Source organism: Anguilla anguilla, chromosome 9 (genome assembly GCF_013347855.1).
Source record: "Anguilla anguilla isolate fAngAng1 chromosome 9, fAngAng1.pri, whole genome shotgun sequence".
In the NCBI taxonomy this organism is placed as follows: domain Eukaryota; kingdom Metazoa; phylum Chordata; class Actinopteri; order Anguilliformes; family Anguillidae; genus Anguilla; species Anguilla anguilla.
In genome coordinates, this window is record NC_049209.1 from 18,573,510 (window position 1) to 18,587,720 (window position 14,211).

At 40.9% G+C, this 14,211-nt stretch overlaps 1 protein-coding gene across 8 annotated transcripts in view; it reads left to right on the top strand.

Moving 5' to 3' along the window:
* LOC118235738 (glutamate receptor 4-like) overlaps positions 1 to 14,211 on the top strand; it is a 70,253-nt gene that overhangs the window by 25,448 nt on the left and 30,594 nt on the right. For all 8 annotated transcript variants that reach the window (XR_004766909.1, XR_004766910.1, XM_035433472.1 and 5 more), the window contains exons 3-6: positions 3,183 to 3,422; positions 8,965 to 9,149; positions 11,965 to 12,018; positions 12,673 to 12,831. Coding sequence is in view for 6 of the 8 variants with exons in the window: in XM_035433472.1 (XP_035289363.1) it covers positions 3,183 to 3,422; positions 8,965 to 9,149; positions 11,965 to 12,018; positions 12,673 to 12,831 (638 nt within the window). In the remaining 2 variants the exon portion in view is untranslated. The remainder of the gene's footprint in view (positions 1 to 3,182; positions 3,423 to 8,964; positions 9,150 to 11,964; positions 12,019 to 12,672; positions 12,832 to 14,211) is intronic.

The following is a 14,211-nucleotide window of genomic DNA, read 5'->3' on the forward strand; positions in this document are numbered from 1 at the left end:
ATAATGTTTATAAAATGTGCACAATTTTGCAATGCAAATAAAAATCATTTTATTACTCGCTAAATGCTAATTGAGGAGAGCTGGCTGCATCTGATGGTACTGAGTATTTTGTAATCGCTGTATTGATAATCAAGGAAATTAGTGAAACCAATAATCAGTTTAAGGTAAGTTTCCGGCCTCACCGATTTTCAGCTCACCAATCGCCACTAGTTGTATCACTCTTTCAGTCCACAAACTGCATCCATGGCGTGCAGTTTTTTTAACTATACAGCATACAATTTTTAAACTAGTGTGATCACTTGAGATGTATCTTATAGTGTAGAGTGTATATTCATTTCTTAAGGATATGAATCTAATTTTCAACTGACAACTCCAAATGTTCTGTGCTGATACACCTTGATGGAGAGCAGGCTGATATTAGCATTAGGGGTGGCCCATTTAATTTCCTGTCTTTTGAGGATTTTGGAAATAATACCAAGAATTAATTAAGCCTCCCAGTGTAGAAATCAAGGGAATTAATTACCAAAAAACGAGGTTTTAAGTGAAATGTTTGCCCACATAATTTGTTTTGGGTCTGTCATGATGCTTAAAGAGTGGGTCCTCCCCTGTTCAACCAGTCTATTTCCAGCCTGGACCGAAAGCGCTGCCGAAAATGGGTCTCCGGGTTAATTTAGCTCAGTTTTGAAAGGGTCAGACGGTCTTGGGCCACACATTATACACAATATATAAATGAAAACAGTTCTGTATACGTAACGGAGCGAACCCTCAGTTCCTGCCAGGACACTATTTTTTAAAAACGATCGGGTTTTAACCGCGTATCTGCTTATGCTAGCGGTTGTTTGGCGCGAGTACGCCGCTTTCATAAATGTAGTGCGCACCATTTATGTTTGCCGGTTTGTTCAGTAGCGAATGTGTTTGAGTTGACATCCGTTCACCACCATAATGTACTGCAAATGACTTAAGCATACACATCTGGTTTCAAACATTAAATATATTCATTTTAGTATAACATGTTCAATAAAAGCAATGTTAGGAGTTGCTACTTACCGTTGTTTATCCAGTTTGTTCCATGTTCAAACTTGAATGACGTAATCCGAACGTCACGATTCTGTGCAATTTTATTGGAAGCGCTGGACAAGAATAATTGGCTATTTTAGACGGGGGAAGGCCATAAAGTGTATTCGGTAATATTTTTTTCGTACCAATTAGATATGTGATTATTAGATACAAAGTAGCAACTGATAATATATGTATAATGATTCTTATGTGTAAAAAACATACTTTTCTTCTGAGATAAGTGAATATTGAATGGAAATGGTATAGTCCGGATAATGTGTAGTATACGTGCAGGTAATTTGCTGTCAGTAGTGTGGCTGGCAGTAGGTGGGTATAATTCATGTGCTGATTCTTTTATTTTGCATATGTATATAAATGTTGGTATAATAGTTGGGGGCACTTTTTAAAAAAAATAAAACACCCCACTTGGGTTGCACAAGTTTGAGTCTCATCACCAAAGTTCATTGTAAAATGCGCCAAACGACCATCCATGTAACAGTATACAAAGTGACTTGATATAGACTGGCTAAATAAGGGAGGACCCCTTTTCAAGTAGTAGATTGGTATGACTGGGCCAAATGGACTACACTCTCTGAAAGCTGCCCCGATCTTGCCATTGACCATATGAGAATTTCAGAGCTGCAAATAAGAAGCTGGGGTTTAATTTGTGTTTTTGGGCATGGATCATGTACTCAGTAAGGACCAAATCACTTCATACACAGAGTAGGCCAATATGTCTGTTATGTGTGGCCCAAGATTATTTAATTTTTAACCAAATTAGTTCCACAGCTCCAGAACTGTGTCGCAGGCAAATGTGTGAAGCTGGATGGAAAAGTAGTAATCATGGCCTGTAACCATTGGCTCAGATAGCCTACCATAGGCTACAAGAGTTAACATAAGATTGCCTCAATATTATGTTAATTAAGACATGTGCAGTTCGCATCTGCAGTGCATTGCCACTGAGGAATAGAGAGTACTGTATATCAGGAATACAGATTGCCAATACTCTATGCTACTCAAAACTACAGTAACTACAAAAAGATCTGTACTACTACTTTGATCACTGGCACTGATCTGTCATTTTGTAGGGGAAGAATTACTTTTGAAAAGGAAGCCTCAACTCTTGAAATAAACTGTAGACACAATTATGGACTCTCTTTTTCACAACATGGAATTTAAGCTGTTCAAACCAGGAAAAGCACCCATGATATTGAAATGCAGAAGTGATGCCATTCTCAAGAAGAAGGATTTTCTACTTATCTCTTTATCTTCTTTATCTCTGAGCAGTTCAGTGTGCAGGATTCATTATGCAGGAGTGCCACAAAGCTAGTGTAACTACACATCAGAATATTTGAGTTTGTTCTAAAAGCAGACAGTCACAGTATCAGCTCAAAGGCAGTACTGCTATATAATGAGCAAGTTCCTTCAACAGAGCAATCTGGTGGTTCTCCCATTAAAACCGCTTCAAACAAAACAAATGAAAGCAGAGAATGTTTTGGAACATTTATGTACACAGAGGTCATTATGTTTCTTCACACTACATGTGGTACACATACAGTGCACTGTAATGAGAAAAGTGATGTATCACAGTGAAAAGGGTATTGGAGGGAGTTATTCACAGTGTATACTGATGTTTTACACTAGTATGAGCCTTTTTTGAATATTTTTTGAATATTTCTCCTCCTACCTTTCCCAGAGAGCTATAATCCTTTCCCTTTCCATCAATAACTGAATATTATATTTAGGCAACATTGAAGCTCAGCAAAACATTTAGTATATTTCTTTGTGAGAGATCATTGCAGTACATGCTTGGCATATGATTATCTGGTCACGGGATGTATGTACATAGTGGAGGACACCATGAAATTGTGGTATCGTTTCCCATCATTTGCCCTTGTAAATACTTACACCTCTTAAATAACACTAAGTGTTTTCATTTTTAATGAGAGCATATCTCATAGGATTAAGTGATAAATAGTAACCAAACCATTGAGTTTTATTGCTTAATTGTTTGTTAAAATGCTGTTAATTATATGCCTCACTGTGCCATTGTTTCCTGCACTGTTCTACATCTACTTTATGATCTCTCTCCCCCTCTCTCTCTCTCTCTCCTTCTCTCTCTGCAGTCTGCTCGCAGTACTCACGTGGGGTCTTCGCCATCTTTGGCCTATATGACAAGCGCTCCGTGCACACCCTGACTTCCTTCTGCAATGCACTGCACATCTCGCTCATCACACCCAGCTTTCCCACGGAGGGCGAGAGCCAGTTCGTCCTGCAGCTGCGGCCCTCCATACGGGGCGCTCTCCTCAGCCTGCTCGACCACTACGACTGGAACCGCTTTGTTTTCCTCTATGACACCGACCGGGGTAAGGGCTGCTCTCTTCCCAACGAGGCCAGTGGTGGGCAGGGTAGACACAGTCTGGTAGTCTGTCGAGAGTGCAATGAATTGTGCAGCTGGGTACGAACGTTTGGAAAATGAATACCTCATGGTTTTTGTCTATGACATCTTTATGTGCTCCAATGGATCTGGGTCACAGGAATGTTTATGCAACACTGGCTGAAAGCAAAAAGGAAGTGGTTTATACAATGGTAATCAATGGGATAATGTTGAAGTTCACACTGTTGGGCAACGCATGTGCCACAAAGCAAACTTTACTCATAGAGATAGTTTTTATTTAAAAATGCGTTTAAAATGCCACATGTGGAATGGGGCGGGTGGGGTGGCTTCCCTTGGGTTAGGACGTCACTAAACCAAACTAGGTTCTCAACAAAATTAGTTGATTAAAATAAAGAAATGAATGAAGCATGTTTGCCTTAGGCAAATCTTGGTTAAACTGACTTAATATGGCCGACTTTTATTTAAGTGTTTGTGTATGGGTACGTTCATATGTGTATGTGTGCTTGCATTTGTGTGTGTGTGCGCATGTGTGTGTTAGGTGAGTAAGTATATTCAATCTGTTGCTCATAAATATCTGGAGAACAATTATATTTCTGCACAGAATTGGTAGAATTTCACCAGACGCATCAACAAACACACCTGAATGTTATTACTGATAAAATGTCCAGTTGGGACTTGTTGGAGGTCCACCAGACCCTGTTACACTAACACATTGCCTTGCTCATCTCAGACCTTTGTGTTTCAAGGACCCCTTGGCTGTATGTTTGAGCCCTGCGGCTGCTGTTCTCTGTTTGACACCTTCTACTGTGTGTGTGTGTGTGTGAAAAACACACAAAAAAACACACACACACACACACACACACATACACAGACACACACACATACACAGAGGAGGAGGTAGACACACTGCTAAGAGAGAAGAACAGCTGCAGTACTAACACCTGAAAGAAGTAACAGATAACAGTAACTGTAGGGCATTACAACACAACTAATGGAGGGAATACCATAGGGGTAACAGAACAATGAATAACCACACTGAAGGGGATAACTTGACTTCAAACTGCTAAAATAACTCTACAGCTAACAGTGGAATGACTAAGCCCCCAACCTACATAGGATGAAACAGCCCTACAGCTATGGAAGGATTACCATACTTCTAACAGATGAGGGAATTTCTATGCAATGAGTGAGATCTGAAAATACCAGAGCAAACATCAGAACTGGGTCTCTTATTCAACTTTTCTCCTTTTGTTGACCAAGGCCTGAACTGGGTGTTGCAGACTTGGGTTGGTTGGGTTTCCCAGCCGGATACTGCCAACCACCGCCCCCCCCCCCCCCCCCTCCCCCCACGTCTCACATAAATCAGATGGATCTGAATAGAACAATGGGAGCAGCTGATGTCCACCTCCCTGGCTCACTGTAGTAGAGCACCCCACTGCACCTGAAGACTCAGCTCTTCTTATGTTTCTCTGTTCCATTCCATGGCTGGGGTCTGGGGACAGGTTGTGCTTGAAGGAAAATCCACACATACGATTACGGTATATTATCTTAATTATTCACTCAGCTGACAATGCTGAAACACACTTACATATTTCACATTTCATCTGACCCTCTAATATCAATGCTTCAAAGGAGCACTCGGCAGCCATTGAATGTTCCATAACAGCATGCAAAGGACATAGACAATGAGTACACTCTAAGACAACGCATTAACAACAGAGTATAATGGGGCTTGTGCATGTGCACATATGTGTATCCAAGTGCATGTGGCCATCTCATTAATCCTCACATTACCATAGAGATTAGGTTTGAGAGTATTTTGCTCATGGCTACACAGAGGGCAATGAGAAGGTTTTGAGGCTGGTGGAGTGTGAAAGCCCTTCTGGAGAATGGTTCATAAAAACAGAAAAACTGAGGCACACAATGATGAATGGTTTTTGGGTTTTAAAGGTTAGGTGTCCTCAGGATTGGGGAAGTTACATTGTATGTGGTTCACCGCGTTCTACGAAGCCCCTGTGGAACACTACTGCCCCCTAATGGACACCATTTAAAGAGAATGGTGTTCGTGCTGTGATTAGGGAAGGATGCAATTTTGATTTGATGTTGTCCTGTGGTGTTGCCTGAAGCAAAAGAAAAATTTATCAAATATTTATCAAGAGCAAGACATCAGCTATGTATTTTTTTCTAATATTTGAGTCATTTGCAGTTAACATTTTAATGTGGAAACCGAAGGGTGCGTTAATTATGTACATAGAAATGTTTCGGGATTATGATTCTCAAAAATGCATGACTGAGGCAAGTGGGACTGAAGTGTGCATGATGTGGGTAGTGTCTGCGTGACATCATCTGTATGGTAGAGGTGGTGAGAGCGAGGAGTGTGACTACATAACTTTTATTTATCATGTAACTTATGACACCAGTGTGTGAAGCTGGGATGAAAAAATATTATTGTAATACCACCATGTGCACATGGATTTAAATCCCACATCTTTTGAAATGGGTCCCTGGGAATATGTTGGAGATGTTTAGGATTTTTAGGAAAAAAGCTTCTTCTTTAATTGTTTGAGGTGTTAGGCCTAGACTTTGAGAGGATATAGCTACCTTGGGTGGTAGTGTAGTATAGTGGGTAAGGAACTGGCCTTGTAACCTAAAGGCCACAGGTTTGATTCTGGGGTAGGACACTGCTGTTGTACCCTTGAGCAAGGTACTTAACCTGCTTCAGTATATATCCAGCTGTATAAATAGATGCAATGTAAAAGTTGTGTAAGCTTGCTTTCTAAATAATAATTGCCAAAACTATTGATTTTATGGATCATTTCGCATGCAAACCCCACATAATATGGCTTTATGACTAGGGTTGGGTATTGTTTACGTTTTGATGATACCGCGCTAAAACAATACTTTTGAAATCTGAACCAATAGATCTTCTTTAAAATAATGAGCAAACGATGACATTAAAGAAAGTTGTTTTTATTGCAAAGGAAAGTTCCATATTATTTGCATCCATTTGAGTAAAATACAACCACACTCAGACAGTTTCGTTCTTGGCATTTTGACCGAGTTTAACGTTAGCTAGCTTGCTAAAGAGTCGACAGAGCAAGTATGAGGTTGTATGGCAACCAGTGCCATTGTGCTACTGGGTTTTGAATCCAGTTCAATTTAGTAACACATTCCCCCTATATAATATCACCCATATCATTCAAGAAATTAAGTCAGCTTTACAAAATTTGACAACATACAACAGAGTAAATATTAATTTAAAACAGACAATAATTAAGTAAACTTTACTTATTTGACTGTGAATGTTAAGGTTTACAGATAAGCAAGTTTAATTAATATTTAGCCAGTATAATTTTCTCAAAACTTTTTTGAGTATATTATATATTGTTTCAGTGAAGATTTGTTTACATCCATCCATTATCTATACCCACTTATCCTGGGCAGGGTCGTGGGGGGTGCTGGAGCCTATCCCAGCATGCATTGGGCATGAGGCAGGAATACAACAAATTGATAAATGAATGGCATTGAAACACAGTTCTGTTCATTATAGTCAGATAGTTCAATAAAGTAATGTTGTAATTTTTTTTCATAAACCTTTTGCATTTATTTTGTAACAGCAAATGATTTACTCAGATCCTTAGAGTTTTCTACTTTGACACACGTGGAAATAATAAAGGAATAATTAGCTATTTTAATACTGAAAATAACTTTCCTGTTCAATTGATAGTTAGCATTTAGTTGATAGCAGTTTGTGTGTGTGTGTGTGTGTGTGTGTGTGTGTGTGTGTCTGAACCCTCAGATGGGAGGAGGGAATGCATCATGCTTCTTATGTGAGCTCCTTTATTCCCTCTTTACAAGTACAGACACAAGACATGCTGATATGGTAATACAGGCTGTCATTCTGTCAGGGAGTTCAGAGGACACCATTGCATCCTACAGTGATGAGTGGAATTCAGACATACCGTGGAATGCAATTAAGGACCGCCATGGCTTGTGAATTCCATCACTTCCCTTTGCAATAGAAGACAGGCTGCTGGCCATGTAGAGATGCTGCATTACAGAAGACATTTCAACACATTAAGACTTAGGATCTTTTGTACCGTTTTTGGTTCCTATGGGCAATTACAAAAATCCACTGTAATATACCACACTTATTAACCCAGACAATTATGGCAGGTACATTTTCAGTTTCATCTCTCTGCCAGTGTTTTGCTACTTTCTCAACTCAAACTGTTGTAATTCAGCTAACGAAAGCGGCAGAAGCAGTTTAAAAAGGACATATGTCAAATACCTGGACAAAGCAATGGGATTTGCAGCTCAACACAGTGCAGGTGGCTTTGATGAGCAGTGAGTTAGTGGGGAAATCCAGATCAATCAGGTCACATGTCCTTGTTAAAATCAGTCTGGACTTTACCTTGTAATTCCTGTCTGCGAACTCATCAAAGCCTCTGAGAAGTATCGGTTATCTAGAAGCCCCCAGCACACAGTGGGTTTCTTTGTTGTCATGTGAGTCTGAATCTTCTGCAGTCATCCATGTTGCGGTCCTCCGTCCTGCCCTCTGTGCTGCCCTTCGTCCTGCACCTCAGTCCTTGCCTTCGGACTGTGGGTCATGATGACAGAGGACCTGCCTTAAACAGCAGCAGGAGCAGGAGGAGGAGCAGGAGCGGGAGGAGGGGTGGGAGGAGGAGACTGCCAGACTCTGATGGCGAGCATGAAAGGCCGTTTAAGAGGGACATCTGTTCCACTTGGCCTCAGGCTGGCTGAGCGGTGGGGGAGCCACAGATGAGGGAACCACAGGGGCGCAGAGACAGGATGTGGGACGCGGGGGAGTGGAGGAATGTAGATGTAGGTATACAGAGCAGCAGACAGAGGAATAAAGGTGCATATGGCAATGGAAATGTGAGGGTGGATGAGAGCCAGGAAATGGGGTATGGGGTGATATTATATAGAGGGAGTGTGTTACTAAATTGAACTGGATTCAGAGACAACTTCATTGGTATTCCATTATTTGTATGCAATTCCAAGTAAAATAATTGTATTAACTTCTTTATTGTACTCAGAAGTATGCAGCTTCCATAATTTTTGTCCCATGGGTTCTGACATGTTTGTACGATATGTACTCTGGTTAAGTAAGTAATGTTGCTATAATTTCAAGGAGTTGAACATTGGTCCTTTTGGTTCAACAGAATGGACAGACAACCACTCGAGATTTAGCAATGATGAAAGCCTTAATAAAATAGCAGATTTTCATGCCTTTTTTATGCAAGGGCCGTACCACATATGTTTGCCATGTGACTTTCCCTCCTAATCAATCAAACCACAATCTGATTTCTTTGCTATTTTGCAGTAACCCAGCCTTGCCTTTTGTGACAAATGAATTTTTGTGTGCAAAAATAGACTGGGGACATGTGTGATCAATGCAATCATCTTATCTTATGCGCTGTGTGTGTGTCTTTATGTGTGTGTGCGTGCATGTGTATGTGTGTGTCTGTGTGTGTGTCTGTTTTCAGGATACGCGATACTCCAGGCCATCATGGAAAAGGCAGGACAGAATGGCTGGCAGGTCAGCGCCATCTGTGTGGAGAGCTTCACCGATGCCAACTACCGGCGCCTCCTAGAGGACCTTGACCGGCGTCAGGAAAAGAAGTTTGTCATAGACCTGGAAGCAGAGAGACTTCAGAACATGCTAGAACAGGTGAAGCAATATGACGGCATGTTGTAGGACATACAGCATAAATATTGTCCATGTCAGAAAACGCAGGAGTGGACTGCTTCACAGCTAACTGGAGTTCATTTCCAACAATTTGTGCATTGCACATGTTTGTTGCATAGTGGTTACTTGTTTTTATTGAAACATGACTCTAAAACTGACTGTGTGCCTTATGTATTTAATTCTTCTGCCATTTTACCAAAGAAATTAATTGTCCGTCAAATTAAATAACAATCATTAGAAATATGTCAGCAAGTCAATAATATACATGGGTAGCACTGTAAAATATCTCAGAATGTGTTTGTTATGAAGCATTGTCAGCACTTTTTTCTGTGGTGTCTCAATGTAGTTTTAAATGGAAAGGTCCTGGTACCTACTATGGGTTATTATAGCCGCGTTTCCACCGCAGGAACTGTCCCCAGGAACTAGGAACCTTTTGAGGAATTCACTGCGTTTCCACCGCAGGAACCAGGGTCTAAATTAAGTTCCCAAAAAAGTCCCTGCTCGGGGGGTAGTACTTTCGAAAAGTACAGGAACTTTTGGGGTGGGGCGCAAGCGCTGAACATTTCTGATTGGTCGAGTACTCGCAGCGTTTTATTTCAATCGCCATTTTTAAAAATCTGCAGCCGCAAACCAATTTATTATTTCAAAATAATAACTTGAATTCAGATATTATGTTATGCGGCGCAGTAGCCTACTTTTGGTTATAGCCTGCCGACATCTACAGATGAGAAATTAAGATTGAGGATTATTTTGTGTGCTCTTCTGTTCTTTTTTTGCTTTAGCATTAAGTCTGTTTTATAAAATATTAAGCATTCGTGCTGGGACAGCATATTACGTACCGAAACATTCAAACGATTTAATTTGGTTGCTGAATATTTTCATCCGGGTTTTCTTTGTTAGCCCGTTATAACTGACTCAAAATGCTTGAGACATCTATGTGAGGTATGCGGTAGTTCTGCGTAATTTACGTTGGGGATACAGTAGCCTAAAAGCAAACTGGAAAAAATCACCATCCGCACTTTTTGTCAGGGTAAAATAACAGGGTAATTCTAGTAATCGTCCCTTTTGCTTTTCCAAACTGCTACAATTTTACTCTGTGATTCTGCAATTCCACAAAAAGACTAGCAAGACTAGACATATGGACTCAATTTATGGTGCATGGTTCGCATCTGCAGGGCACGTTTCAAGTATTTAGCTGCTCCGCTAACAGTAACTTTAAAAGATGAAAGCAAACAGTGGCTGTACCACTGCAATATTAATTTAAATTTTCACGCAAGTCCTAGTTTTCATTCTATTTATTCTTGTCATTTTGCGATTGTATGGAAATGACGATGAGAGTCGAATGAATCAATTCAACTGCCAAAATTGTTTACGACGTTTTTTGCTATAAATGTTGTTACCAGTTATTTGTGGAATGTGAATGCATTCTGTTACCTCGGATGTCAAGACATGAAAGTGAATGTTCGCATAAAAACATAATGTGTTTGAGAGGATATATAAAACAGTCACAATCTGTATATTGGTCTGTTATATCCTGTTTGTTGCATAACAACGGTCCAAGTCGAACCACCAACGAGAGTTTTGCTTGACAACGGTAAAATAATATTCCCAAACGGCCGCAGAAAAATATTTCAATTTCAGGTGATTAAGTGGATAAAAATCAATAAATACTAAAGTAACCATATATAGTCATTACTGGTAACCAGTTGTATAAGTGGAATAAACCCCTCCAGGGTGTCCTGTTATTGGAAAATAACGTACGTCGGTGGCAGTATGGAGTTACAGAAGAAATCATAGGACAGATGGACCGACGACGACGTCGCTTTTTCATACGTCAGCGGACTAATTTGCCTAATCGTCGCGGGACTTTAGACCGCGGTGGAAACGCAGAAAACAATGGGCTGAAGGAACATTTTAGTTCCTTGAAAAGTAGTTACTGGGACTAAAAGTTCCGGGTACTTTGGGTGGAAACACGGCTTATGAGAGCTGTATATATTTCTTCCATTCAAATAATATGTTCTGCCTTAATCCAGAGAGAGGTTACAGGTTCACTTGGTCTAAGTTACTAACCAACTTTGGTCCCCTTCAGGGGGTAGCGTTTACAGTAGAACTACTTTGATTTCCAGAATGAGGCCCTAATCTTCCGCTGCTCTGCAGTGTAGCTTTGGCGTGAATGTAACTTTAGCACACAGCTGTTTACAGGATCAAGGCGAGAACATACAAAATTTATATTCTAATGCAGGCAGCTCACTTTTCTTTTCTCATGCCTTATGCCTATCGCATAGCAGAGGAATTGTGTCACCTCCTGTCTGTTGCTGCTTTTGTAGTCTTTTGCTCAAAATAACAAGGGGAAAAGAATGACAAGAGCCTGAACTGCATGTAAGAACACAGACTGAGGTGTGAAACCCGTATCAAAATATCCTGACATTTTCTGAAGGAGTATGTCTCTTGCTGTAGCTACAGCGTAGGATGTTCAGTAGTTATGCTGGTCATTTTTTGGAAGCATGTTAAAAATTATAGCCAAGACGAGCAAAAATGTTCCGCCTGCTGTTATCTTTTGAAACATTTTTATTGAGGAGGGCAATCATGTGTGCTCTGTGTCTATTGAATTATAACTGCTATTTCCCACAGTTCCCTCAGAGACTATATTTCCTCATTTGCTACTGATTGCTGACCATTTATTCATTGTGAGACACAGCAGTCTAATTAATCACACTTGGAGAGGACACCCCGCGCAGTTGTGCGATTAAGCACGCTAATCCATTTTCATTTGACGTCTTTTTTCTTTCTCTTTCAGATTGTCAGCGTCGGAAAGCATGTCAAAGGCTACCATTACATCATGGCTAACTTGGTAAGGAAATCTTTTTTTTATCCCCTTCATGCTCTTCCTCCTCTTTCGGACTGTGAGCAAATTGGCTGTCTGTTTCTCCTCTTCCTCGCCCCTCTGGCCGACTGCGAGCGGATTAGCGGGCAGATTTCTGTGGCGCCCAGAGCTGGGCTGGGCGTGTGCCGGCGAGCTGGCGGCATTAGCGCAGCAGAGCGAGGAGAATCCGTGCTGTCAGATCCATCCTGACCAGCCAGAGAGCATGGGGCACTTACAGCAACAGCATCGTGCTGATTAGATTCAGATTATCAGTCAGGAGATGGCAAGAGAAAACACTTCAACTCTCTGTGACTAAGACAGGAAGAAGAGGCCTGTCTCTTTGGTCTTATTATTAGCGTCAGTGTTGTGAACCTATTGTAACATAGGAAACATATGCCTGTCTCCTTGATTTTATTAGTTAATATGTGATGATTCTTCAAGGGATCTAATTTTCGGACTCCACAGACATTGTGAGATATATATTCGGGAATATTGGGAATGACTGTTATGTATGAGGTCATTAAGAGGTCATGGAGAGGCGATATGAATAAAGATAGGGAGGATCACGGTTCTTTATAGACCTTTTGGGCTCTTTATCTCACACTTCTCTTACCTCCTCTCTTTGCGTCCCGCTGGGTGCAGGGGTTTAAGGACATTTCCCTGGAGCGCTTCATGCACGGTGGGGCCAATGTGACAGGTTTCCAGCTGGTGGACTTCAGCACACCCATGGTCATCAAGCTCATGCAACGCTGGAACAAGCTGGACCAGAGAGAGTACCCGGGGTCTGACACCCCACCCAAGGTACTGCAACCGTATGGCAATCAATCTAGAGTGACATGGGAGACTGGAATATGTTTCTGAGTGAGGACGGTCTTAAGCAAAGGGATTCTAGAAGCTTGTGTGAGAGCACTCCACAGCAATTTTATTCTAAAAGTCTAGGAAGCCAACCACTCTCACTCAGTTCAAAAGATAAAACAGTGAAATGTGCCTTAGGATTGTGTAATATAGAAGAACATGGTGCATGCTGGGATATATGAGGGCATATTCTGCTCATTTCTCCAGGTGCTGCTGCTATTGATTTATGTTGGTGGAGTTAATCAATTTCAGGGAAGTGGCACCGAGAGTCCTGTCTATTTTCACCTTTCACTGGTCATAAATGCCTCGGTTTTCTAATAATGAAATCCACTAAGAAATGTCCAAAGAATGAGACCTAAATCACAAAATGAACTCTTTATGGTAGCACAATTACCAATAAAATGTATTTTTTAAGTTGGTGGACTATGATTGCTTCAGAGTAACTAGACCTTCACAGCAGCACTGTATTTAGGTGTACAGGATTTCAGGAGGTTAACCTCCCCCACAGATTTAAATCGTCATTGTTTTCTGCTCTGAATTTATGTGTGTGCACCAGCGGTGTCAGGTGTGGAAGGGGGTCAAACATACGACCTCTCTCATCTGTATGTCTCAGATGAGATCCTCCCAGTCTTAAACATCAGTGTGACAGGCTGACCCAGTTTCACTGAATGAAAACGTGATTAAAGATGTCATAGTGGAAAAGACAATGGCACTGAAGAGGCAATGAATGTACATGTAAGGGGAAAAGAGAGCTGTATTTAGCCTGTGATTTCCAGAAAGGCTGATATTTTGCAAGAATCATTTAAGCCATCTATCTTTCCTTGATATGGCTGTTGAAGTGCTATTTAAACATTTCATTGTATAGCAACAGTAGCATAGATACTGAAATGTCACTGCAGAAATCTCTCACCTATTTGTTGAGATGTTAAGATGGTTGCGGCTTTCCATAGGTGTGTTGATTTTAGCATAACCAATTTCATCACACAGTTCTATAGAGTTTAACTGGTTTGGTTGCCAATGCAATATCAACAAAACAAACAACATTCAGCTGCATCCACCTTTTTCAGGATGCAGCGTGCTGGAGCTTGTGAGGGTTTACCCGCACAAACTGGCTCAGAGATGACTGGCACTGACCAGTCTGAACCAGCAATGGCAGGAAGTCCACAAGCACACGAGAGAGAGAGAGAGGTTCAATAAAAGAGGTCAATAATAATCTATATACTCACTACATAAATAGGCACAGACGAGTTGAGTCAGTCCAAAATCATAGCAGTGATGACTTACTGTTTTGCTCCAAAAGGGGTAGCAGACACAGTGTGCCTTTTG